At 46.1% G+C, this 26,630-nt stretch overlaps 2 protein-coding genes across 3 annotated transcripts in view; one reads left to right on the top strand and one right to left on the bottom strand.

The window, feature by feature from the left end:
- Dgkd (diacylglycerol kinase delta) overlaps positions 1–14,256 on the top strand; it is a 98,646-nt gene extending 84,390 nt beyond the window's left edge. The window contains exons 18-30 of one of the 2 annotated variants that reach the window (XM_050123065.1): positions 129–225; positions 2,386–2,496; positions 3,429–3,525; positions 3,705–3,812; positions 4,621–4,734; positions 5,530–5,664; positions 6,005–6,156; positions 7,407–7,518; positions 7,598–7,690; positions 8,511–8,630; positions 9,792–9,909; positions 11,079–11,209; positions 12,206–14,256. In XM_050123065.1, the coding sequence (XP_049979022.1) occupies positions 129–225; positions 2,386–2,496; positions 3,429–3,525; positions 3,705–3,812; positions 4,621–4,734; positions 5,530–5,664; positions 6,005–6,156; positions 7,407–7,518; positions 7,598–7,690; positions 8,511–8,630; positions 9,792–9,909; positions 11,079–11,209; positions 12,206–12,295 (1,478 nt within the window). In that variant the 3' untranslated portion in view covers positions 12,296–14,256. The remainder of the gene's footprint in view (positions 1–128; positions 226–2,385; positions 2,497–3,428; positions 3,526–3,704; positions 3,813–4,620; positions 4,735–5,529; positions 5,665–6,004; positions 6,157–7,406; positions 7,519–7,597; positions 7,691–8,510; positions 8,631–9,791; positions 9,910–11,078; positions 11,210–12,205) is intronic. The other variant, XM_050123066.1, reaches the window with a different exon arrangement.
- A 628-nt stretch (positions 14,257–14,884) lies between these two features.
- Positions 14,885–26,630, bottom strand: part of Usp40 (ubiquitin specific peptidase 40) — a 76,740-nt gene continuing 64,994 nt past the window's right edge. The window contains exons 24-32 of the mRNA XM_050123093.1: positions 25,823–25,882; positions 25,458–25,581; positions 23,746–23,840; positions 21,937–22,055; positions 21,206–21,271; positions 19,769–19,979; positions 19,547–19,642; positions 18,303–18,397; positions 14,885–16,509 (exon numbers count right to left, since the gene is read on the bottom strand). Coding sequence (XP_049979050.1) covers positions 16,398–16,509; positions 18,303–18,397; positions 19,547–19,642; positions 19,769–19,979; positions 21,206–21,271; positions 21,937–22,055; positions 23,746–23,840; positions 25,458–25,581; positions 25,823–25,882 — 978 coding nt within the window. The 3' untranslated portion in view covers positions 14,885–16,397. The remainder of the gene's footprint in view (positions 16,510–18,302; positions 18,398–19,546; positions 19,643–19,768; positions 19,980–21,205; positions 21,272–21,936; positions 22,056–23,745; positions 23,841–25,457; positions 25,582–25,822; positions 25,883–26,630) is intronic.

Genomic DNA, 26,630 nt, shown 5'->3' on the forward strand with positions numbered 1-26,630 from the left:
GATTTTGAATTGTTAGTCAAATTGGAGCACTTGTTTATAATGTTGTCCTCTAGAATATGTGGTGTCAACATATTTGATTTGTTCTGTCTAGAGTTCCTGGCCAGTACCCTCTTCCTCTTCCCTTTCAGGTGTTCGGGCAGGGATGTCTGGCTCCTTGCCAGGGGGCTCAGTCATCAGTCGCTTGCTAATTAATGCTGATCCCTTTAATGCTGAACCTGAAAACCTGTGAGTATGAGGCAACATCAACGGGACATTTTGTTAGGATGCAGAGTGCCGAGGCCTGATTAATAAATCAGTCAGAGCTATTAGCAGACACCTGAGTAGCAGGCTCTCTTTTGGCTGTTCTTGAATGAGGAAAATTGCAGCCTTGGAAGTGTGTCTGAGAGCCTTCCCGATAGCCTACTATAGGACAGCAGAGGACAGACCTGCTATTGTCCTGTCCTGTCCCAGGTCAGATCAGTGTTGACTGTGTTGACACTGCTTTACTCATTACACTATTTTTGTCCTTGTCTCTTGTTTTCCCATGGCGTTTGCCATTCCTTCAATGATGTAGCATTTCTGGACTGAAAGATCCTCTATGTGGTTGTTCCCTGGATCTTAGGGTTCCCAGGAGACAGGATTTTAGAGAGAAAGTCTGATTGTTGCTCTATGTTGTGTTTCAGTGGAGGCGTGACCTCTTCTGCTGTGTTTTAATACCCTGAGGGCATCTGCCTAGTGTTTTAATGGATTCCTTCTCTATATTAGAGCTCACTGCAGATGGTATTCCTCAAACCAAAAAGACAATGTTCTAGACATCTTTTTCTTGCTATTGATTACAGCTGTGGGCAGCTAGAGAGAGGCTAGTGACAGCTGGCTATAAGTTGCCTGCTCTTACTCTCTGGTGTGGTGTGATGGAGTACTCGTGTGGTTCAGAGGCCCTGTTTTGGTAAGGTGGCTCCTCAGTCAGCCTGGTGGTACATGGGTCTCTGCTCCTGATCTGGTCTTAAGCTCAGACTCTGATGGTCTTCCTCAGCAGACCCAGAGCTGTAGTCACTCTGGGATAGCACTCTTGAGACCTAGAACAGGAGACTTCTTTTGCTTACCAAATCCTTTGATGTCATGGCCTCCGTCTGTAACTAAGCCTACTTTTCCCCCCTCTGTCATTGATAGCTTCCTCTTCCTTAGATACCTGCACCCAACCTCCTCTCTTCTCCTATTTTCTGCATTACTCCCCCCACCCATACCTATAAATACTATTCATCACGTGTTCTTTGGCTCTTAAAATAGTTTGGCCCCAGAGCTTTTCTGAGCAGTTACAAGGCATTTGAATTAGATGTGTGATCAGGAAGGGCTCTTACTATAGATATTGGTTTTCATTAGTTTGTAAGAAACATAGGTTAAAATATATTAGAATTCTGGTGCAAGCTTTGCGGAGCCCCTCTTCATGTCCAGTGTCTATGGCAGTTTTCAGAATTTACCCTCCTCAATGTCTTCCTTCCCTGGAACTGGGGGAAGAGCATGGGGTAGGACACACCTATGGAGGAGTAGGTGAGTGCAGCGACAGTGCCAAAGACAAGTCCCCAGCAGTGCTCTGGAGCAGGGAGGCCTTTGACATTGGTACAGGTATTTTCAGTCACTGCCCTTTCACTTCAGAGACTGCTTGGGCAATATAGGGATGTTTGAGAAGCATGCCATGAAGATACCTGGGAAACAGGCTGGCAGTGCTTCAGAAGGGCAAACCAGAAGCTCTGTGTGCCAGTGGTTTTGCCCATGGTACAAACACTAGAGATTCTAAAACACGTGTCTACAGTAACACTAGGCATTAATGCTCCCATAAAACAATTTGAATGTCCATCAGTTAATGATAAACAAAAATATGGTGTGTCCATATAATGGAAGATTGCTTTGCCATAAAGATAAACTGTGGATGAAGGAAAAGAGCCAGAGACAGGCCACACTGTTTCATTCCATTTATTTGACAGGTCCTGGATAAGCACTTCCAGTGGATCAGTGATTTCTAGGGTCAGAATGGCAAGGAAGTAGGAGCCAGTGCAAGTGATGATGGTTCTGAAATTTGATCGTAAAGATGAAAGGACTATGAATATACTAAAAACTGTTGAATCATGTACTTTTTAAAGTAGTAGTGACATTGTATGTGAATTATGTCTCAGTAGACCTCATACCAAAACAAACAAACACCCCAAACAAACCCTGAATCAGGGCCCTGGGTTCAAACTCTAAACAAACACTCAAACACAGGAAAACAAAACAAAACAAAACACTGAAACACCAGCAAAACTTGGAAAAAGTGATGAGTTTTGCTCTATGGGAGAAATGGCAGCAGGTCAGTCTGTGAAGGAACTTGTCAGGCAGAGCTGTTGTGAGCCTTTAAACTCACCTTTGCAGAGAGTACTACACAGAGAAGTGTGTCATGAACAACTATTTTGGCATTGGTTTGGATGCGAAGATATCTCTGGACTTCAACAACAAGCGTGATGAGCACCCAGAGAAATGCAGGTAGGTAATCCTTATTGTCAGAAGAGTGGAAAGCAGGCAGCTCAAGAAGCCAGCTTAGAAGAGGAAGGAGTTGGCCAGCTTGGGCAGACTGGACACAAGGAAGCTAGTTATGATGGATGACTAGAATTGGTTGTCTCTTACCTAGTATCAGAGTCTGTGATGGCTTGTTAGAGGCAGGTGACACAAGTCCCAGCACTGTTGGTAAGGAGAACACTGCTCATCTACAGACTGCCTAGTTTCCTCCCACTTATCAGGACATAGGGTGTACAGAGGCTGGAGATTTGGAAATTATTTTTTTCCTTGTGCTTTCCTGTGTTTTCCAAATTCTATATGGCAAGCATAATTTTATTTATTTGTATATGTGTGAGTGGGTGTGGATGGGCACATGCTACACTGCATGTGTAGAGGTCAGAAGACTATCTCAAGTGTCATGTGGTCATTGCTTTCCACCCTTTTTTGAGAAAATTTTCTATTTTTCACTGCTATGTACCTGCTGGCTGGTCCATGGGCTTCTGGGGATTTTCTTGCTTTGCTTTCCATCAAGCCAGGGTGCCCTGAGGTTATGGATATGCTCTACCGCATCCAGTTGTGTGTATGTGGGTTCTGGAGATTCAGCTCCAGTCCTCATGCTTGCACAGCAAGCACTTTATCCACTATTCATCTCCCCAGGATAATTTTATGGCCAGAAGTCATGATATATAATTTTTTTTGAGGGTCACTTACTTTTTTTTCAGGGTGTGATTGCTTTCTTGACAAAATGTCAGTTTGTAGCATACTTCCTCATTGGTAAATTTACTCTTTTTGCATGTCTGAGAAGCCCAGACTCCCTTGTTATGGTCCTGCTATCACAGTTGCTGACTCCCCAAGTTCTGCAGCAGTAATTCAAGTTACTGTAAGGGAAATCCTGCCCAAGGTAATACTTCTTTTTCCAGGAGTCGGACCAAGAACATGATGTGGTATGGTGTCCTCGGCACCAAAGAACTGCTGCACAGAACCTACAGGAACCTGGAGCAAAAGGTCCTGCTTGAGGTAAGTGGTAGCCTTCTGGTCTTGCATGTGTTTCCTACCCTTGGCTATAGAGCATTGCTGTTGGATGACTCCCTGAGGTGCTCTCCTCACCCCAGGCCTCCAGCATATCTAGTGCTGGCGAAGGACTGGTGCATATTGAGCATTGCTTTTTTCTCTCCATCTGCCTTTTTGTGGCTCAGTGCGATGGGCGCCCGATTCCTCTCCCAAGTCTTCAGGGAATTGCCGTTCTCAACATTCCCAGCTATGCCGGAGGAACCAACTTCTGGGGGGGCACTAAGGAAGATGATGTACGTATGGGGTTTGAGGTGGGTGAGCTGGGCTTAGCAACGTCAGGGATTTGTGACTAGATGTATATCCCTGATCCTGACAGTGGCCATGGTGGAAGACCAGACAGGCTCCTTCACTGATATTAGCCTGCTGTCTAGAAGGCAGGCCTAACATATGATCAAGTGAGGGGAAGTTGAGACTTGGAGAATTTAGCCTGACCAAGTTGGTTGGTACCAGATGGGGAAAACACCATGTTGGTATTAAAAACAAGATGTAGAAGCTGAGAAGCAAGAAGGGATAGAGTGTATAGAGAAAGGTTCCCTAACTGCAGTGTAAAATGCATGCACTGAGAAGGGAGATGTCCATAGGGCCTCAATTGCATGGTACTATAGAAGACAAGGGCAGGTCTGGAATTTATGCTGAGAATGTAGGAAGATATTATAGGCGTTAACCGGGGGAATGGCATCTTTGCATGTAACTAAAAAGAAAACAACTAGCATTTATTGTAGACTTAAGAGTGGGGCACTGTTGTAAGTATCTGTTAGCACATTCATTTCACATACCTGCCTCTAAGGAGCAAGCAGTGTTATTTTGCTCTGAAGGAAGAAGGGCATGAATAACTTGTCTGAGGTCTCATGGCTAATAAGTAGCAGGTGTGAGAGCTAGTCCTAGGCAATGTGATACCTGGGTAACAGATAACTACCCCTGGTGCTGCATTTACCTGAGGGTGTGGGCCTGTCTGCTTCATCTCCCCCAGAGCAGGAAGCAAAACAAGGGGCAGGGTGTTTAGGGAAGTGGGACAGACAGCTTTCATGCTGGCTTTTTCAGACTTTTGCAGCTCCATCATTTGATGATAAGATTCTGGAGGTGGTTGCTGTGTTCGGCAGCATGCAAATGGCTGTGTCTCGTGTAATTAAGCTACAGCATCATCGGATTGCCCAGGTACTGGCCGTGCTGCTCCAGAGATCTAGCCCATCCCCTTCTGGGGTTACTCATCCCTGTTTGGAGAGACAAGGCCTGGCCTAGGACTCCCAGGTTTGCTCACAGTACAGACCCAAGAAATACAGGTGTCTTTCTAGGATCTAAAGGTAGCCCCCCTCTGTCTCCCTCTCCCAGTGAGTACTCTGAGCCTTGCCGGAGTAAAAAAAGATCCATCTGAGCCATGTCTGCTGCAGAAGTAGTGCACTGTGGGCATGGAGCTGTCTGTTAACAGTGAGTGAGTGAGCACACCAGGATCTGGCACACAACTCTGAGGCTCTCTTTAATTCTGACAGTATTGATAAGCTGGTACAGATCCATTCACTTGAAGGGCAGGGAGGAAGTGACTTTATATACAGCAGAGTGCTGATAAAATCTATTGGGTGAGATTTGCTGATGTCTTCTTGCACTGTTTCCAACAGTTAGCTATTTATAAAGTTTACCTTTTTGTTCTTGGGCACATTTTTGTATAAGGAGTTGCAGGGCCTCATCATTTGCTGTTGGACTTTGCTCTGCCCTGGGGATGTTTACACATAGCATGGATCACGACCGACTCCTTTACACTTTGGTATCTATCTGCACATCTTCTGCATCTACTTATTTCATGTCTGGGGAGGGAACAGTAGGGGCAGGTGGGGCAACAGAGCAGAGGATAGAAAAGGATGGCCTTAGGCCAACAGCCATACACTCAGAGCAGCAAGGCCTGTGGGTGCTTTAAAACCCTTGGCACCCAAATAACTGTTAATGGCATCTGCCCAGTGTCGCACAGTGAAGATCTCCATCCTGGGGGACGAGGGCGTGCCTGTGCAGGTGGATGGAGAAGCCTGGATCCAGCCACCTGGGTATATTCGGATTGTGCACAAGAACAGGGCACAGACTCTGACCAGAGACAGGGTAAGAACAACTGCTAGCAGGGGCGGGTGGGGTGGGGGCTACCAGTGGCTTGCCTGTGGGCTCACTTGTACATTCATAAGAGAGGCAAAGATGCTTTGTTCTTAGGCTTCTCTTCACCATACAGAGATTAGCTGATGTAGTGGCATACCCTGTAGTCTCAGTAATCCAAAGGCAAGAGGCCATCTAAGGTTATATAGTGAGACATGTTTCAAAACATGAAACTAAGATCTCTTTCATACATAGCTGTTACCTTGCTGAACTCTTGGTGTGTTGTGGGCAGGTGTGTGCTCACCCTCTGGAGGGAGGGCACAGAAGTCTGACTCTGGTTCTCATGTCTTAGGCCTTTGAGAACACTCTGAAGTCTTGGGAGGACAAACAGAAGTGTGAGCTGCCCCGCCCACCATCCTTTTCCTTGCATCCTGAGATCCTGTCTGAGGAGGAAGCTACCCAGATGGACCAGTTTGGGCAGGCAGCAGGGGGCCTCATTCACAGGTAGGCTCTGCTGTGTTCTTTGAGGCCTTGCAAGGAATTTGTATTCCCCTCTGCTTCACTGAGGGGCCTAAGCCTGACTGCTCTGGCTTGGCTTCCTTACCTAGTTTTGGTTATTCAGGTTTGCACAGTGAAAATGTAAGATCCACAGGGATTTTCAGAGCCACTAAATCTTTAAATCCCATGCTGGGTTTTTGAGAAAGGCCTCAGGTGCCCTGGAGAGTAGTATGCGCCCTGCTTTGGTATTTATTCAGGAAACCAACAGGCTTTTTCTTCTCTTAGCTGTCCTTGTGGCATCGCCACTGCAGGCTCCTCTCTGCTTACCTGGGACTTTCTCCAGAAGTTCTTGTCCTTTCAACAGTTTAGCCTCTCAATTCTCCTGGGAAGCTGCAAACCAGTTAGTGCCCTTGGATGTCCATTTTTTGTTTCTCTTGGTCTTTTTCTTTGGCTCTGGCTGTGGGTTCTCTGTGTTTCCCGGCCATGTTTGCCTTGCTCTTGTGGGGCAGAGGCTTCAGACTCCTTAGCAGGTCAGTTTCTCTTTGGTTCTTGTGGGCATCTGTAGGCTCCTCTGCTTCCATGCTGTTGTCTGTCCTTGGCAAGTAGCTGACACTAGTGCAACCCCCATTCTGCTCCCTTCCCTATCAGCCATGTTTGTCTAGTTCCTTGTTTTGCAAGGGCCATGGTCCTATCACTTTGTAGTCCCTGGTTGCCTAGTAAGCCTGCCTGGAAGGGGTGTTTACTAGGACAGCCTTCTGAGAGCCATCAGCAGTCCATGCTTTCCACAGGATGTGCAAGTTGCTCCAAGCTTCTCACCCAGCATGCTCTGTCCCATCCCACCTCACCTTGCCCAGCTTCTTTGAGCCACCCTCTCGTTGGTCCTTGGTATTGCCCAGGCTGAGACAGAGCTAATTAATCATCACACCAGGTTCCCTCAGAGGTAGGAAACTTCAGATTGCAGAATGGCTTGGCCTGGTGCAGTCTGTGTCGCTGAGTTTGATGGCCAGAATGTCTGCAAAGCTGCCTACCTGCTTTCCATTTTATAAGAGAGATTGCATTTTATACATTTTCTTTCCTGGAAAAGTTAGGATTTGATATCGTATTTCCCACATAAGTCCACTGTTTGTTACTGATTGAGATGTGATGTGCCAGTGGCTGTGACTGAGGTTGTGATGGCTTGCCAGACCACGTACAGCTGTCCTGAGTGTTCATAAGCAGTGTGTAAAGGCCTGACATGTGCCTCCTTCCTTCTTCAGCATTCGGGAAATAGCGCAGTCCCACAGAGACATGGAGCAGGAACTCGCACATGCTGTCAACGCCAGCTCCAAAGCCATGGAGCGAGTATATGGCAAGCCCAGGACCACAGAGGTACTTGGTCTTTTTGGACCTGACTGCTCCTCACCTTTGTAGCTCTTGGCCTTCCACATGAATGCATTTGTTCTTCTAGGGGTTGAACTGCAGCTTTGTTCTAGAAATGGTGAATAACATCAGAGTGCTACGCAGTGAGACAGAGCTGCTGCTGGCTGGGAAGATGGCCCTGGTGAGCTGATAAGCAACAACAGGGTTCTGGGTGTATGTGAGATGACCCTTGTCACCAAGGTGTTGGACACTGAAGGGTAGCAGTTTTTGGTTCAGGGTCCTGAATCTGAAGGAAAAGACCTCAAAACCATGTAGTGTGGCCATTGGGTTGTGGTCACACTCTTTGGCAACATCTCAGCCAGGGTGTTGTCAGATGTTAAAGACCTCTCTTAACCGTATCCATGTAGTGGATAAAACAGGTTTCTACCCTCTTCTTCTGGCTAGGTGCCAGTCCCATCAGGTTTGCTGTGCTATCACGTCTCTACTCAGCATGTGAAACTGGCTGCTGGGTTAACCCTCAGTTTATTGGGTGGGGTGGGGGTGTTGCCAATCTCTAGAAGCTTGCTTGGATGACTGGCCACTAGCTACAGTATGGCATGGAAGGGCCTTATGAAGACTCCCAGACTAGTGTCCCGTTCTCTACTCCAAAGTGGTACTGTCCTGAATGTTCTAGCTGCTGCCTTAGCTCTCTCCTGTGCTTGTGCAGGAGGAGCATGACCTGCCTGTTTGGTGACAGAAAAACCTAAAGGGACTACAGCTGGCCAGGTGTCAGGGTTGCTGCATGTGGCTTCCCAAAGCCAGGGCACCGGTCCACCCATCCTTACCTATTCCCTAAGGAAGGGATGTTCTGGGCTCAAGCCTTACTTACCTTAGCCTCCAGTTCTGCAAAGTTTTTATAGCCATGCATGAGGAGCTTGATTTAAGCCTTACCCACCTTGCTTGGCTGGTCCAGGCTTGCTGTGGTTAGCAGCTCCATTTTTCTCTCCCTCCCTCTGGAGCAGCAGTTGGATCCCCCTCAGAAGGAACGGCTTGGGGCTGCCCTAGTTGAGATAGACCAGCAGCTCAGGAAGCTGACAGACACACCCTGGCTCTGCCAGCCCATGGAGCCTGGTGAGGAAGAGGTAAGTTGGTCTTGAGTTTAATGGCTCATGCTGTTCGTCCCTGTGTGCAATATAGCCCTCGAGGCAGCTTTGGTCTGGAGCCCCTGGTATGCCTTCTGGAGACTTCTCTACTAAAATGACCCTTGACAAATGTGTCCCTACTGCCACTGAAACAGTCGGGACTGGGGGTAAAGCAGGTGGCAAGATGTGGAGCTAGGGGCTGGAGAGATGGCTCAGTGGTTAAGAACACTGCCTGCTCTTCAAAAGGTCCTGAGTTCAATTCCCAGCAACCACATGGTGGCTCACAACCATCTGTAAAGAGGTCTGGTGCCCTCTTCTGGCCTGCAGACATGCACACAGACAGAATATTGTATACATAATAAATAAATACTTAAAAAAAAAAGATATGGAGCTAGCCTGCTGCTGTGATGAGATCCATTGCAGCTTCTTGGAGATTGGCAGGGATTGAGCTGATGTGTCCAATCCCCATTCACAGTTTTCATCTATGGGGACTTCACATTCCAATTTGGTACATATCGAATAGTTTGGACAGGCAAGGTTCCAGGGCATATTCTCCCTTGGATAGAATCTTCTTCAGGAGGAGGCAGAAGAGGGAAGCATCTGGTAAGGACAAGCCCTAGGCTGCCTCTGGACTTCTGGTGTCTTAGAGATGGAGTAGTCAAGAGAAAAAGTCATCTTGGCCTCCTATAACACAGGAGACAATATCCTCTTTAACATAGTTACAGGAGGTAAATGATAGAAAACAGTACCTCTGCCCAGCTTGGTCTGTTGGAACCTTTGGCAGTGTGTAAAAAAACTAAGGATGAGGATGTTGGGGATGGATGTTGGGGATGGATGTTGGGGCTTAGAGTTTAAGAACACAAGTACCCCTCCCAGAGGACCTGTGTTTGGTTCCCAGTACCTACATTAGGCAGCTCACAACTATGTGTAACTCCACTTCCATGGTATCCAATGTCCATTTCTGGTCTTGCTGGGCACTCATACATACATGGCTTACATGCAAATAAATAACTTAAACCGTGTTTAAGAGTCACCCAAAGAAATGTATGAGAGAGTAAAACATTTAATGAACATGTTTCTTCCTACCCGCAACCCCCAAGTATAGATTTGGTCTTAGCAAATGAGTTCCTCATTCTCAGTGCTTCCTACTCTCTCCAACAGAATGTGATGCTGGATCTTTCTAAACGCAGCCGCAGTGGTAAATTCCGCCTCGTGACCAAGTTTAAAAAGGAGAAAAATAATAAGAACAAAGAAGTTCACAGTAGCCTAGGAGCCCCTGGTACCTGCCTCTCTCCTTCGTGTCTCTCTCTGGCTGTCAATGCCAGCTGTCCTGGCTCAGTTCTCCTGGTCTCTGCTTTTCTCCTCAGCCTTGAGATTCTTCCCTTTGGTCCTTTTGCTATGATCCCTAGTCACGTTGGCTGCACTAGTCTGTCTTGTAGCTACAAGACCAAACCTTGCTTGCTTCCTTTCTCTGTTTGGATACTGACTGATATGCCCTGCTCAAGTGCACCTTCCATGGAGACTGTGGGGTGATGGGCAACTGAGCTGACCTGCCTACTCTGAATTTGGGGGCTTGAGGTAGGGAGGACGACAACAGAAATGACAAGACAAACTTGGAGACACAAAACTCAGACTGCTGGGGTCCTCTATGTCTGCTCCTTCTGGCAGGCTGCTGATTCCCATTTAATTGACTCACTGATCAAGGTTCCTAAGTCTGGCACTCCAGGCAACCAGTGATTGTGGGTGAAGAAATCAATAGGAAATGGTGCTAAAGGACATTTACTGATCTCCCCTTGGATCAGTAAATTGGGGATTAAAATGTATCTCAGTGGTCAGCCCAGAGCACTGTGGCTGTGTCTGGTACCTTTGGGGGCCAGGACTCGATTTGGTGTGGCATCTGTCACCACTCAGGGCAGCTCCTGTTTGATTTTTCATCTTTGCATGTTTGTCTAGAATTGGGTTTATGTGAATGATGGTGGATCTGACTCTGCATGGCCTCAGTCTCTGCATGTCTCCCTGTAGTGTTCCAGCTGTGAGCTCCTCTGGAAGCTGGAAGAAATGCTGGCTTTAGTCACCAAGATGTTCCCATTGTGTTTGGTGGTGTTTAATGCCTCTGGAACTTAGAGGTATCCAAAAGGCTGGTGACCCACCTGGCAGGAGTAGCCAGCACTCCTGCAGTGCATGTCCCTCAGAGGAGGGTGGCTCTATCTCCTCCGCACTGCTGGAGCACAGTGCCTGTGGTTAAGTGATGGGTTCTAGCTTCTGGGGACATCTTGGGTGCCACTGCTGGGTGTCTTGGTGCTGGTTGCTGGAGGCATCTTGGGTAGCACTGCTGGGTATCTTGGGTGCTGGTTGCTGGAGGCATCTTGGGTAGCACTGCTGGGTGTCTTGGTGTTGGCTGCTGGGCTCTGAGCATTCACTGCACTCGTGCTTTTCCGTCTCTGACAGTTCACCTCTGGGGGACAGAGGAGGTTGCTGCCTGGCTGGAGCACCTCAGTCTCTGTGAGTATAAGGACATCTTCACGCGGCACGACATCCGGGGCTCTGAGCTCCTGCACCTGGAGCGGAGGGACCTCAAGGTACTTCACAGGTGTCTTCCTAGAACCCACACCTGGGCTTTTACACACTCCTTTCAGCTATGTCCTTTTCCCTGACCTGGCCGCATCCTAGCATCACCAGTCATCACAGTTCGTGGACTTGTTTGTGTACCTCAGGTTGACCATGGTCCTTGCCTTTATCAATGGTGACATTCTCTGACACAGATAAGCAAGGCCAGGTGCAGACACATTGGGGGAAAGCCTTGCTTTTCTTAGCCACATTATGAAGGTACTGTTCTAACATTAGAAACTAGGGCATGCCGGGTGATGGTGGCGCACGCCTTTAATCCCAGCACTCGGGAGGCAGAGGCAGGCGGATCCCTGTGAGTTCGAGACCAGCCTGGTCTACAGAGCTAGTTCCAGGACAGGCTCCAAAGCCACAGCAAACCCTGTCTCGAAAAAAACCAAAAAAAAAAAAGGAAAAAAAAAAAACAAACTAGGGCATGCAGCCCTGTGGTCACAGGTTCAGCTGACAAGCTCTAGGTCCCAGTGGCTGGTGGGTCCTACTGTGTTCCATAAGGAGTGAAGATGGAAGAGTTGGTTTTCTCAAGCCCAGGAGGAGGGTCAGACTGCTCATCCTCCCCTCCCTGTGCATGTGTGGTCAGGTCTGCACCCATTGCACTCTACTTACATGGCCGAGCCCTGGCCTGTGTGGCCTTAAAGTGCTGTCTTCTGGGCTTTGTTTCTGGTTTGTCCCAAGGTGGCAGAGAGCTACCTGCCACCCACTTGCTGTCAGGCTTCTGTTCTTTGTCTGCTGGCTGTCCTTCACGACAGCAGTCTTTGTAGAGCACAGGAACCACATGTTGGGTATCTGCATGACTGACGTTTGTGCCAATTCCTTCCTATTTCATCTGCTGATATTTTCCTCATTTGTATTCGAAAAAGAGACTGAAAAAACTTGTCGCGGCAGCCAGTCTATAAAGCCTCTGGCCTAAGCCCTCTTCCTGGTATCCATGTTGCCTGACTTCTCTGTTGCAGGACCTCGGCGTGACCAAAGTGGGCCACATGAAGAGGATCCTTTGTGGGATCAAGGAGCTGAGCCGGAGCTCCCCTGCCGCCGAGGTCTAGCCTCTGCATTCTCTGCCTGCATCCTCCGCTCCTCCCGAGACTGAGGCCCAGGGAGGATACTGCCACCACTCAGCCCCTGGCCTTTCTCATGGTGCTATTCCCTTTGTTAGTGACAGGAAGTCTGATGCCTGTTGGTTACAGCTTTGGAGTCTTGAACATACCAACACAGCTACCTTTGAGAATACTTTTCCTAGTTGCAGTCATTCGGGGAAGACTGTGTCGATCCATTTGTGGCTCTTGCTGACCTGCCTTGTGGGCCACAGGGAATATGGTGAAGCCTGACCTCCTGGCATCTGGCACCTCTGCAGAACCTTCTTACCTGGGCCACATGCTTAGATTGTCCTGTGTACTCCTTTCCAGTGTCCTTTATTGGTTACACTAGGCAGTACCATCTCCACCTCTACTAGGTCTCAGAAGCAGAGTTGGGTCCAGCCTCAGTGGTCCTCACCAGAATGTTCTCTGTGCCTGACAGCCACTCTGTGGTTCTTCACAGCAGCCCCGCAAAGGCCGCCCACTGCTTCTGTCCCTTTTGTTCACAAATTTTAATTTTTAAAAACAAAGGTTATGTACTTTCCTGATTTGAAAGTGACAGGGATATGTTTCCAGGCCTATAATCTGTGAAGGAGGAAAGGAAAGCCCTCCTGCTTAGTCCAGGCCTCAGGCTGTGAGCATGTGGACAGTCCCTGTATCTGCTTAGGATGCTAGAGGTGTCTGCAGTCCAGTCTCAGCAGACAAGGATGAGTTTACACTAGCTCAGCATTATGGTGGAGACCAAGCTTCCTAGTGCTGGAAACAACGTATGCCAATGGGAGAATAAATAGTTGTTAGGGGCAGTCTGGGGTCCACCTCAGGTGGCCTAGAGCCTCGGGCTCTGTAGTGACTTCTCATGTGTCTGTGAGGACTCTAACCATAGCCTACATTGCTGCTGCCCTGCCATTATCTGCTGGGCAGAATTGGCTCTGAAACGGCAGGTGGTACTGTTGGTGGCAAAAGCTCCACAAGACCCAGACTGTACTCTCAACGGGTAGTTCCTAGGTGGGGATGCCCTTGGCCTTCATCGCCACTGACTTAACCCTTTTCCCCACCTTCAGAGATGGCAGTCCTCAACAGGGACTTGTATACCAGCTGGAAAGGACTTTAGCTCAGCCTTGGCAGGAGGGCTGCTGGGTTGTTGTCCTCAGCCAGAGAGGAACTCTGCCAGTGCTCTTCCATCCGACATGAGAAGAAAATGCTGAGTTGGACTCTGGATGGGGGCTGCCAAGGAGGCAGGGTTGAAGTGCTGCTTGTTCTGCAGATGCCTTGGTCGTCTTCCCTTCATTGAGGGACAGCTGAGAGCCCTGGCCAGTAGAGTGGAGAATGGAGAAGCCTACAGTGCAATTCCTGCTGCACTGTGCCCTAGGCCTAGAGTTCCACCAAAGCAACTGCCAGTTATCTGTGGGATCCGTTACAAAAATCTCTGGTCTGCCTGTGGACCTTGGTGCCTCCATGAAAGCAGCCCTGAATGAAAACAGTGTCACCTTTCAATCTGGAATGTGAAGGTATGGATCATCTGACCTTCGAGAAGTCATAGAGCCTGTGACAGATCAACTGAAACTTAGGTTGGTGGAGGAGGAAAAGCAACTGAGGGCAACACTCAAGTCTTCAGTGGCCTCTTGAGAAAGCATTGCATTTGGGTAAGAGGTGCTGGGAATCAGTTGTCAGTGACCAAAGCAGCAGTGTTATATAGTCAACAAGAAGTGAGAGGTCCAGTCTGTTTAGAGAGGGTGAGAAGGAAAGATTCCTGGGGAATTGGAGAAAAGGTTTTGTGCCTGCAGGTGGGGCTAACCCTCATATTTATAATCTTAATTTATAGTGATCACCTGGAGCAGACACCTCTTGTATTGTTATGTACATAGTCCGCATCAGAGAGTTGTAAATAAGTTCTTCTGTGTATAATAAAAACAAGCCTGTTTTTGATCTTCCACAGTCAGCACTCTTGTCCTCATTCCTGTGCTCTGACAGTTGCTTGCTGCTCTGAAAAGTAGCTATAAAGCAAAGCAGAGTCATTGCATTGGGGTGGGGGTTGGATGGGCTGTTCAGTCAGCACAGCCCTGGGTTAGTCATTAGCAACAAAAAGTCAGTTAGTGCAGATGTCTCAGCTGGTGGACTGCAGCAGCTATTCATGCTTCTTGTCAAGGTGCAGTGAATCACTTCCATACACCGATATTTGGCTTACTGACCTTAAAAGAGGGAGCTGCTTATGTTCCCTTAGGCAGTGTGAAGATTCTGCCACCATTGAGTCCCTCATAGTTAAGTCTGATCGAGAGGGAAGCTAGCAGCTATGAAACCACAGTTTTAGATGAACAGGAAATTCTTGGTACCACTTTGGCCCTGGCCAGATCCTGTTCCCAGAATAGTGAGCAGAGCTATGTGACAGCCAGTTTCTACCAAAATACTTAACCACGAGTCTAGATTTATTTTAAGCCAAAATATTCTGAAAGCAGTATTTCTAATATAAGCCATTGTTGAGTGTTTGAAGTATGCTGGAGCATACAAGGTCTCTTCAAGCAGCAGAACATAAAGCAGTCAGTGTATGACAGAACCAAGGACTGCAACTTTAAAAATGGTTTATTTTTCTTTAATAAAGTCTTAGTGCACCCCCCCCCCCCATTTAGTCTATTCTATCTCCCAATTAAAAAGAAAACAAAAACCAACCAAATAGAAAGGCCCGTCAACAGGCTTGGGCTGCAGCCGGCACTTGAGACATGTCTTCTGGCTCCTCCAGGTACTTAAGAGTCAGGGAGCCTCTGGCTCAAGACATAAGCAAAGTGTCTCAGCTTGTACATCAGTACTGTGCCAGAAGCTGGGTTGAAAGGACAAACTAAGGAGCTATGTCAGTTACAGTACAAGAAACAGTAGCCATTACCCAGAGGGCTCAGGTATAGTCAAGTAATGTTTACTGTTTGGGTCTCTCCTGGAACACCTTGGTGTGTAGCTACAAAGACATGGTCACTAGTCCAAGTCCAACATCTTTGATACAAGTGCTTCAGCAGAAATGGTCACCTAAAATGACACTGACTCTGGCAAATGGTGTTGGGAAGATGAAGGAAGAATAGTTTACCTGCTGAGTGTCAGCACCACAGAGAAGCCAACATGGCTATACCAGAATGTGAAAAACTAGCCAGCAAGGGACAGCTGAAGTCCAGGCCAGAGTTACTTTTTAAACCCTGTCTCTTCCTACCTTAGTTCTCTTACATGAAGACATGTAAGAGCTGATGAGAAGCTGAGACCCTGACAACTCCTCTTAGGAGTGCTGTCATAGACTAAGTCAGTCAAGGGTGCCAAACCTGCCAGTTCAGTAACAGATGCTGTTTTGATAGTATATTAGTTACAGTACATGAATACCAGATCTCTTAGATGAACTATTTACCTGTTCATAGATAGAATAGGCTAAATGGGGGGGGATGCACTAAGACTGAGAAGGAAAAGGCCTCAGCTTGCTCAGGACAACTGGGAACCTGGATTTGTTGTGCTAGGCTTCTGTAATGCCCTGCCTCTTGCCAGGCTATAGGTGGTAAACACCACACCAAGGGAACGCCAGCCTGAGCCATGAGTCCATACTTGGCTCTTCCTGCACAGCTGTCTTAAGAGTCCTACTTTGAACTTGGCCCAAGAAGAGGCACATGCTATGATGAAGGCTGGAACCAAGAATGAATTCAGGACACACATACCCTTTCTTTGCAGCTTCAGCTTTAGATGACTTACTGGTCACTTCAATAGTGTAAGTAACTGACTATGTGTCTTACCTATCAGATTTGTCCTCTTTGAGCAACTTGCCATTGTCCAGGAGTAAATTTTTTGGAAAGAGGTTACTGGGGCCAGGTTTGGAATCCCATACTGACTGGCACAGTGTCTGGGTCTGGGCCAGCTCTGCAGCTGCTGTGTTGCAGAAATGGTGATCAGGTACTCTTGCTTGGTCTGAGAAATGCCATCCCTTTGCCTGTTGCAAAGCTGAAGACTTGATATCATTGGCTATGGAGTCAACCAGCTTTTCCACCATAAACCATGTCATGGAATTGATAGAGTGGTTCTATCTGGAGTACAGTACATACGGCTGCAGGGGCTATCTGAAGCTTGCAACATGGATGGACAGAGAAGCTTCTGGTCCCCGGGGCTGAGTGACCATCCCTGCACTGGAGAACACATCACTGCTCTGTGCACGTAGGACTTCTCGGCTGTGGGAGACAGAGGGTGTCACTGATAAACATTCATGGGTGAGGGGCCTTTTTTTTTTTTTTTAAGATTTATTTATTTTTATATGTATATGAGTGTTTTGTCTGCATGCCTGGTACCTGTGGAAGTCAGAAGAGGGCACTGGGTACCCTGAAATGGGTTATATATGGTGTGAGCCAGCATGTGGGTGCTGGGAACTGAAGCTAGGTCCTGTGCAAAAGCAGTCAAGAGCATCTCTCCAGCCCCTGTGCCAAGGGTACTGAGAATGGCTCCCAGATGAATTCCTGATACTAGTGCTCAAGGTAGAACAGGGTTTGCAAGTTGGACAGATGTTTTCAAATTGCACACCTGAGGGCCCCAGTTCACTCTCATGCCATCCCTGTGAGGAGGTAGTTCCCCACATCCCTGGCTAGACATTCAACAGAGTACCCCTTTTCTTCTGCACATTTTAGGTTGGAAATTAACATTCACAGTGTTCCCAAATCATAACCACACACTTATGTGACAGTTCAGGCATCTCTATTTTGCTCCCTCAGTCCCTGTCCCCAGGTAACTACCACTCTCACCACGTAGCAGACCAGTCTTCACTGTGACTCCCAACACAAAATCATGACACTGTGGCTGCTGGTCTGTCATTCATACTGCACATGCCCTCTGCAGGTGACTCCCATGACTGACTCGTGCTAAGGCTGAGTTCAAGCTACTGTGTGTTGTGGGAACTCCTTCAGTCAATAGTCTTTAAAATACTGGCCCACTTTGGGTGTGATCTCATGCACTATAAGTGCTCTTTTTTTCTGCCAGATTTGGTTTCAGTTCCCAGTGCACTATGTGGACTGTGGATCACTACCTTTACTGTGAGTTTATCTCCAAATAAAGAAACCTTTGTTATACTCCATTCTGGGATATTGTGGAACTCTTTGATACAACTATAATCTGGCACTCCTTTCTGCAGTGTCTGTGAAAAGTGAGTTTCTGAGGGTACTGCTGTGTGACAAGTGTGTGCTCCTCAGTAGTGGAAAGCACCTCTAAGTGCTGCTCCAGCTCTGTATCTCCAGCCGGGCCACTGTACCAGGCACTTCTTTCCAGGGTGGCATCATTTCAGCAATGATGAAATGTATAGTGGTTTTAATTGACATTTTGTTAATGAATGAACTTAGTTAAGCATTTTCTGTATGCTGACAAGTTGTCTGCACTTCCCTTCTGTGAATTGTCTGCTCATACTTTTTAATCTGTTTTTATTAGCTTGTTGGCTTTCCTACTAGCAGGTCTGTTTACGCCAGTAGCCCTAGCATTTGACCAAGCCATCATGCTCACAGAGACATGCTCTACAGATAAGCTAGTATCTATGCCATCAGTTACTCTGAGGTTCACCTGCATTTGGCAGCAGAGTGCCAAAATCCCATTTGTGATGGGCTGCCAGTGAAGAGCAGGCATGCTCTGAGAGGGTGTGTAGGTAACAATGATACTGACTATGCAGGTGAGCTCATAATGAGCCCATTGGTAGCTTTTGAATCTGGAAGCCTATAATAACATCAAGTCTTAAAAAATAAGATGGACAAAGTGGGAAGCAGTGCTGGCTGTAAGGACACAGCCATTCCAGTAGCATGCAAATGGGGTGTGCCTGGCTGAACACAGGACACAGTAGCAGCACGACCAATTCACAACGTTCCATGCACTGTTGGGTGACAACTAAGTCCCTGCAGAAGATCAGATGACATGTCTGAAAGGGCAGTAAGAATGCCAGGTTTCATTCCTGGTGTCCTTTGAGTGGGGCCTGGCCAAGTCTCAGAGTTACCTTTTCTTTTTCCCCAAAGCCAGCTGCTTCTGGTTTTCCTTTCCAATGTCATCTCTGATTGTGCTGAAGTCATCATCATCATCAAACAGGAGATTCTACATTTCAGAACAATAAAGACCAAGTTTTCAGTCATGCCTACATTTAGAACAGGCATGTAGTAAAATATTCAAACAAGATACTCAGACTTAACTGATTTTTGAAAAACTCTTAAGACTTTTTTTTTCAGTCAATATTTGCATGTGTGTGTATACACATTTTATATGCATGCCACAGAATGTGTGGAGATCAGAAGATAACTTTTAGAGTCTGTTCTGCCCTTCCTATAGCTGGGAGGATGGCTTAGCAGGTAAGAGTACTTGTGGTTCAAGCATGAGAACCTGAATTCCAGGCTCCAGAAACTATGTGGAAAAAGTCAGACATGTCTGCTCAGGGCTTGCTGGCCACCAGTTCAGTGAAAGAATAAGTGCAAAATGCTAGAGCAGGATACCCAACGTCCTCCCCTGGCCTCTCTGCATGCACAGGCATGCATAGCTACACACACACACACACATACACGAATAAAATAAATTTAAAGTCTAGACTGGCCCAAAACTTATAATCCTCCTGCCTCCAAGTCCAAGTCTAAGGCACCATGCCTGGTTTTTTGCTAGTGTTTTACTTAGAGTTAGATTTTTATGTTTATTGGGTGTGATGGGTATTACCTGTCAACTTGCCAGGATCTAGAATCACTTGGGGGAGGGGCATGTCTGTAGGGGCTATCTTGATTGCCTCAACTATGGTGGGAAGACCCATCTACTACAAGTGGCATCACTCTCTGGACACAGGATCCTGGACTGTGTGAAATGGAGCAAGGTGAGCAGCAAGCACGTACTCATCACTGTTCCCGACTACGGTTGTGATGTGACAAGGTTTCTCATGCTCCAGACCCTATGACTTCACCATTCATTATAGGCTGTACTCTGGAACTGTGAGCTACAATAAGCCCATTCTCCCTTAAGTTGCTTCTGTCAGGGTATTGTATCATAATGACAGACAAAGAAACCTAGGACAAGGGTCATCATAAGCAAGGTGGCCTAAATCCTTGGCAGTGCTGGTCTCAAAGCTCTTCTCTCACACAATGAATTTCTGTCTTTCCCTCTTATTCATTCTCTGAAACAATTTATGTAAAACGAGATTACCTGATAAGTTTCTCTACAAAACATTTGATCCTTGTGTTTCCAATGGTAAATTCACTTTTAACTCACCTTAATGCCAATAGTGTCTCCATCTTTCAAGTAATATGGTCCTCCTTGCAAAGTATCTTGGTTTTTCTTCTTTTTCCTTTTGGCAACTTGCTGATTCTATTGGAAAATCAAATATCAATAAAATTCAACTTGAAGTTTTCATGGGACTATCTGCCACTGTGAAAAACTTTGTTCTATTGTCAGGTCAACCAGCTCTGCTTTCTCTGAGAAAGCCCAACTCACCCAGCTAGATATTGGAAGCCATTCAAACTTTTCAGGAAAATATTTGGCAATTTCAATCTTCTCCACAGGAAGAGAATAGAAATCAGCCACTCTCTGCCTCAAGGAGCCAGCAGTCCATCCTCGGGTGGTGTCCCATACCAGGTCCATTGGCAGGGTGTAGGCCCTCTCACCGGGAATGTGTAGCTGTGTCCTCAGCAGCACATCCTGAGGGCTGAAGAGAGCAAAGTGGACACCAGGCAAAAGCACAGAAAAGATGAATGCTGCAGAGCATGACAGCAAGGCTCCTCACCCAAGTCTTAGAGTTCCTGCAGCAGCGTGACAAGGGGCACATAGAAGACAGCTGTGTGTCACAAGGCTGCTGCTGCCATAAAGACATTGTTTACAACAAGCATTATCCAGAGTGTGGTTACTCTGGATAAAAGGGGTTCAAACCAATCAGACTCTCTGCTAAGAAACTTCTGGAGAAACATGAAAAATATACAGAACAATCACCCATGCTCATAAAATAGAAGTTTATAAGCCTGTTGGAAAAAAGCTTAGTATTAATCACAGCACTGGAAAAGTCATGAACAAGATGCCGTGTTTTCATTTGCCAACTCAGGAAGCATCTAAGTGATAAATACTCAATGTGGATTTGAGGGTGAAATCAGTACTCGTGAGTGCTACGTATGGGACTAGAAACCATCATGACTTAACTTTCAAGGAGAGCTAAGCATTTAAGACTTATATTCAAAGTATTCATCCAATTGGTCCCTTTCTACAAATGTGCTCATATAAAGAGACTGGGGTTAAGGAAGGGTCAGGCCCGGATGTAGTTGAAATGGGGAAAAGGAAGAGAGTACTCACTGATAATTATCCATCTAAACATTTCCTCATGTGCAAAAAGCACAAAATGCTTTGAGTACAGATGATTTTGGGGTACTTCTTTTGTGTATAAATAATTACTATAGATAACTACTATTGTGGATCTTGTGGCTGCAGCAATGAAAAAATGAACACTCTCTCATAGCACTTAGATAATAGACTAGGAGACAGACACCAGCAAGTACATCACTCAGCACACAGTGTGTCAACAGGGCAGAGTGACCGGACCCACTATAAATCACATGCCCTGGGGAGGGCTATGGGTGTGCAGCTCTTAATGTCTCAGATATGCAGCTCCTTGGATATGACAGAAAAAAACACCGCTGTTAATACCAGAAAGCCACACAGATCTCTACAACATAATCTAGGTTTTTTTTTTTTTTTTTTTGAGGCAGGTTCTTGTTACATTGTCTAGGCTGGCATTGATCCTGTGGTACTCCTGCTTCAGCCACACCAGTCACAGCTGGAGTTGCTGGACTATGCACAAGCAGTGGGAGCACACATTTCTCATCAGGCTCTTACATTTTCAGGGAAACTGCCACCCTGTGGGAGGTGTGCAACAGGCTTCCTTACCCCAGGTCTTCCTCTTTTTGAAGAAGCTCTAAGCAGAGTTCTGCTCTCCGGCCCAGTCTGTACTCCCTGAGAATTGAAACAGAGCAACTGAGTAGTCACTGGGTTTTCTCCAAGCCCCAGGCCCCAATTCTAAACCTTTTTCTTAACAAAGGGGTGCCTTCTGAGTGCTGCATTCAGAAAAGGAGAACACCTAGAACACTGCTGCGGCTGTTTCTCAGGCCCTGGGTCATTCCTCACTATATATGGGGGCCCAGCTCTATGAAGATGGTCAGATGACAATGAAACCTTCCTCTGGCTATAGGTGGTTGGGTTGCTTTTTGGTTGATAATTGGACATACATGAAAGAATATGTTAGGGCTGCTCATGCTAAAGGAAACTAAAGTCAAATGCTCTAAACATTCCCACTAGGGTTCTGGAGGTAGAGCAGCTGGTCACATGTGTGAGCCCTGAATATCAAAGAGCTCTAATTCCTGAGTCACTCGGAAATCCTTTAAATTAAGATCTTATAGTCTCTAGAGCACAAAGAAAATGCACAATTCTATGTTTGATCTTAGTATGGAGGCTGATTTTGTCCCAGAGTTAACTTGGGACAAGAAGCTTATCCAATACAAGTTCCTAGGGATGGGTTTTCTGGGAAAATCTGACTCATGGGACAGCTTCCCTCATGGGCCCTTCTTACTCTCTAGCCCCCACAGGGACAGCAGGAGGACCAGGAATCCACTGAGACTCACTTGAGCTGCCGCCAGCCAGTGCGCAAGAGCCTGCTGGGGCGCTTGTTCTCCACTGTCCAGACCCTAAGCAGGGCTGTGGACTGGACTGCAAGCTTTGAGACAGAGGGCAAGGCCATGGCCTAAAAAAGAAACAGACATTTTGCCTGACTTTCAAAGCATTCCAGAGAGCATCTGACTGAAACACTACATGACTCCAAGGTACAAGCACCTCAGTGTTGGAATGTCAATACATTTATCAGAAACCACAGAAGAGTCTAGTGTGGTAGGACATGCCCACAATCACAGCACTTGGGAGGTGGAGGCAGGAGGATGAGTTTAAGGTCATCCTTAGCTACGTGTTTGTATTCTAGGCCAGTCTGAGATAGATATATTCTGTCTAAAAAATCCAAAATATTACAGAAATATCTCTGTCTTAAATGAAGTATATCTTGGTACTTTTATAGTCCTTTCACTGAAACAGACCAGAAAAATGAGCTATTTCTAAATCCAAATTAAAAAAAACTATATTTTTAAAATTTGAGACAGGCTCCTGCTTTGCAGCCAAGTTTGGATAATCCCACCTAGCTTCTTATGTACTGTAATTATAGATGTGTACCAGCAAGCAGGGCTGAAATTTTTTGTTATTGTTTGTTGTTTTGAGACAAGGTCTCTCTATGTAGTCCTGGCTGTCCTGGCATTCATTATGTAGGTCTCTCTATGTATTCCTGGCCTTGAACTCACAGAGATTCACCTGCCTCTGCCTCCCAAGTGCTGGACTTAAAGGTATGTGCCATTACACTCAAACGGAAAAACTTCTTAATTATGTTTTTACAAAGCCACTTAAGAATCAGTTCTGCATGGGTGTAACTCATACAGGCAGAGCCTGAGTGAATCCAAGTCCTCTTCAGTTTTCATCTCCATGAACACAGTCTGCAAACACATCTGCTCTTTGGTGACAGGACTTTTGGTTTTGAAATATTTAAAAGACTTTGGCTTCAACAGGAAGGCCCAAACTGCGTGCTCTAATTCCAAAAGGGCGGGAACCTTTAAGCACCTTTTACCTGGGGGATGAAGCAGTCATTGGGCATTGCTTTTGGGCCAAAAAATGGCCATCTTTTATCTTTCAACTGAGTACCAGGAATAAAAAGGTCTTCCCATTTGTTTTCATGGGAATGGAGCCACTGCCTTTCTCAAGGAGGGTTATTTCATTCACGGGGGACACAAAAGATGCCCACTGAAGGTCATACTAGGTACTGTGTCTGTCCCTTTAGTAGTGGAAGCAGTCTAACAGCACAAGATGCTGTCCCATCACTATGTGCTGTAATATCATCCAGCCTTCCCATCTGCATGGTGAGAATGTGACATACAAGACAACAAATGTCCAGGTTAGCATCCTAATACAGTCAGTGCTCAGCTGACCAAGGGAAACCCATACAACACAGCTTGGAACTATGACAAGTAGATCACAATGTACAAACAATATAAATGAAGAACTAAAGGAAATGCTTTTTAGATGATTCAAGAAGCCATGTTTTGTAAAAAGTCAAAATGAACATAAGCCACAGGCCCTTGAGGGCAGATCCAAACACAAGCACAGCATGCCTGTGAGAATTGGGTGAGTGGAAACCATCAGGGCAATGGCACCAACAGATATCAGAAGTGTCGAACATGGGCTGCCTGCTCATACTTACCCCTGACCATGGCATATAACACATGCCATATCAGGACAGACTGTAATTGGGGGAAGAGGAAATAGAAGAATATATTAATTAATATTTTCTGGGAAGAAGTCATATCAACACCAAAGAATGCTTTAGGAAGGGGCCTGACCTTTGACTTCAGTTCCACCAATGTGGCCTCTTCTGAGATCTTCACATCACCCAAGTAGAGTAGGGAAACGTCTGCAGGCTCGGGGACAGGAGCACCTTCGAAAGGACAGAGATGCATGTTTGGGAAGAACCTATCCTTACTTCATGTTTCTCTGCCATGTTCTCAGACTGAAAACAGGCTCACCAGAGCACTGTCTGAACCTCTGACCCGAGCCCTTTGTATCTCCTCATGACTTTACTGTTAGCCATTCAGCAGCCAGCGAGTGTGATAACTTACACTTTATACTATCTCCTTGTGGCTGCTTCCCCCCATCCCTCCCTGCCTCACAGAAGACTGCTGGTCAGATACGCTATGCTCTTTTTCTTTCTCAGAACACTTAACTGAACTTTTAATTTTTCTGTGCCTTTCCCCATGTGTGTGCATATTTAAGAGTAGGATTTTCAAGAGGAGGCAGGCAGTCTTGGTTTTAGTCTACCAGTGTCTGCTGTGGCAGACTCTATACAGTAAAACCTTAGTAAATATTCATGGAATGAGCAGACCTTAACAAGAGGATCTGTGCAGCAAACCAAAAGACAGTGCCTGGGTGGTGAGCACACAAATGCGGTATTTGGAGGCAGGCATAGCAAGATCATTGATGTCTGGGTCACTCTGATCTATTGTCTGGGCCAGTAAGGGATACACAGCAAGATCCTGTCTCAAAAAACCTTAAACATGGTGACCAGTGAAGTGGCACAACAGATAAAAGTCCTTTTCTGTGAAAGACTGGTGACCTGAATCAAGTTCCTAAATCCATGAAAGGTAGAAAGAGGGAACCAACTCCACAAAGGTGTCCTACAACTTCCATATATGCCCCAAGAACGAACACACAAACACACGCATACACATACACACACGATAAGATAGGGGAACATGTCAACACACAAAAGATATTATGGGGGAACATGTCAAATATTCTTTCATGGAAAACCATGTAAACACTAGTAACTAAAATTTAAGTTCAGGATATCCACACTCATTTTTATTTTAATTTTATTAATTATATTTCTTTGGAGGAAAAGACCTGGTCAGTTGTTCTCATCAACTTAGACCATAAAACCCAATATGGACAAGTTCAATAGAATTGCCACATATGGGCTGCCCATGCTTCAGCATTGCCAAGACATAAATTTCATTTTTTCATATTTCTTCGATTACTGTGGAGTACCCTACTAACACATACTAAGAAACTGAAGGTTGATTCTACATAATTAAATGAGGAAGTTCTCTTCCTAAATGGGTTTTGGTAGGTTTTTCGGCTGGCCTTGAGCTCTTAATCTTCCTGCTTCAGTTTCATTAGAAGCGGGAGGAGAAGTGCATTCTACCACTACCAGCTTACTAGTGGTTCTTAATGTCCCCCAAATACATATATTTAAAAGTATATATACATTATCTGTATCTACACCCATATATACATACATACATATATGTGTGTGTATTTTAAGTGTATGGGTGTTTTGCCTGCAAGCTGTCTGTGCACCATATGCATGCAGGTCTGAGGAGGGAAGAAAAGGGTATCAGATGCTCTGGAGAGGAGTTACAGATGGTTCTGAGCCACCATGTGGGTGTTGGGAACTGAATTCAGGTCCTTTGGAAGAGCAACAGGTGCTCTAACTGTTGAGGCACTGGCATTTTGGATGTGAGTCCCGCAGTTGGTTCTACAGCACTGTTCTTACCTTGGATGGGAGCAGCTCCCCAGCTGCTGTCTTGAGAAGAGGCACAGTTGGAGTGGTCCCAACTCTCGCAGTGTCCTGACAGCCTTGCAGGCTGATACCACCAGATGGGTACCTTCAAGAAACCCTGAAGAACAGTGTTTTGAGATTGAGTCTGCACTCTTACCTCTAGAGAGCTATAGGCAGTTGTGAGCTGCCTGCTTTTGTCCTGGGGACCGAACTAGGGTCCTTTGGAAAAGCAGTACATGCTGGTGCCGAGCCATCTCTCCAGCCCTCACATGTACATTTCTACAGTGTTTTCTGAGAAGAGACTGGCTAATAAATTATAAGTCTAGGGATGTAGTTCAGTGGCAGAGTGAGAGACCAGCTAGCATAGGCAAGCTCCCTTCTATCCCCAGCACACACAATATAAGTACCTCCACAGTGGACTACCATGTAGTCACTAACAGAATGAGAAACTTCATATGATTGATACAACACATACTTAGAGTGAAAATAAAATGAAAAAACTAAGTAAAAGTCAGGCAAGAGGGTTCATGCCTGTAATCCCACCACTTGGTAAGCTGAAACAAAAGACTGCCATGAATTCAAAGTTGGCATGGGCTAAATACAAAATATGGTATATAGCATATAAACATTTGTGTAAATGAAAAAATATACACATGCATGTACATGTATACCGTATACATATAGAACACATACTTGAATGTACATGCACCAAAATGTAACCTCTGGAGTCTACAGAAAAAATTGGATGCCTACATGGAGGACAGGGATGGTGAGGGTGGGTAAGAGGAAACCTTCCAATATCTCCTGGCCCAACATTTTAGGTATTTGGAATTTTATATCATATATCTATTCAAACATTAACTTTAAAGATCACTGTGCAAAGTAAATCAGACTTTATGAATTTATGAAAGAGAAAAAAGCAGATCTGATATGTGACCCTCGAGACATGGTTAAGCGCATGAGTTTAAAATAATGAAAAGATGTGCTGCTTCCGTGGACAGCGCAAAGGACGCACACCTCATTAACTCACAGCTCATAAATATGCACGCCTTGAACTCCCCTTTCCCCTCCTCTCCTTTTTCTTCTTCTTTTGAGACAGGATCTCACTGCTCTCCTGGTTCACCCTCACTGGACTGTAACCCTTGGTCACTGTACATTCTTCTTAGG

This window comes from Alexandromys fortis, unplaced genomic scaffold (genome assembly GCF_014885135.2).
Source record: "Alexandromys fortis isolate MF-2015 unplaced genomic scaffold, M_Fortis_MF-2015_v1.1 scaffold_213, whole genome shotgun sequence".
Lineage (NCBI taxonomy): Eukaryota > Metazoa > Chordata > Mammalia > Rodentia > Cricetidae > Alexandromys > Alexandromys fortis.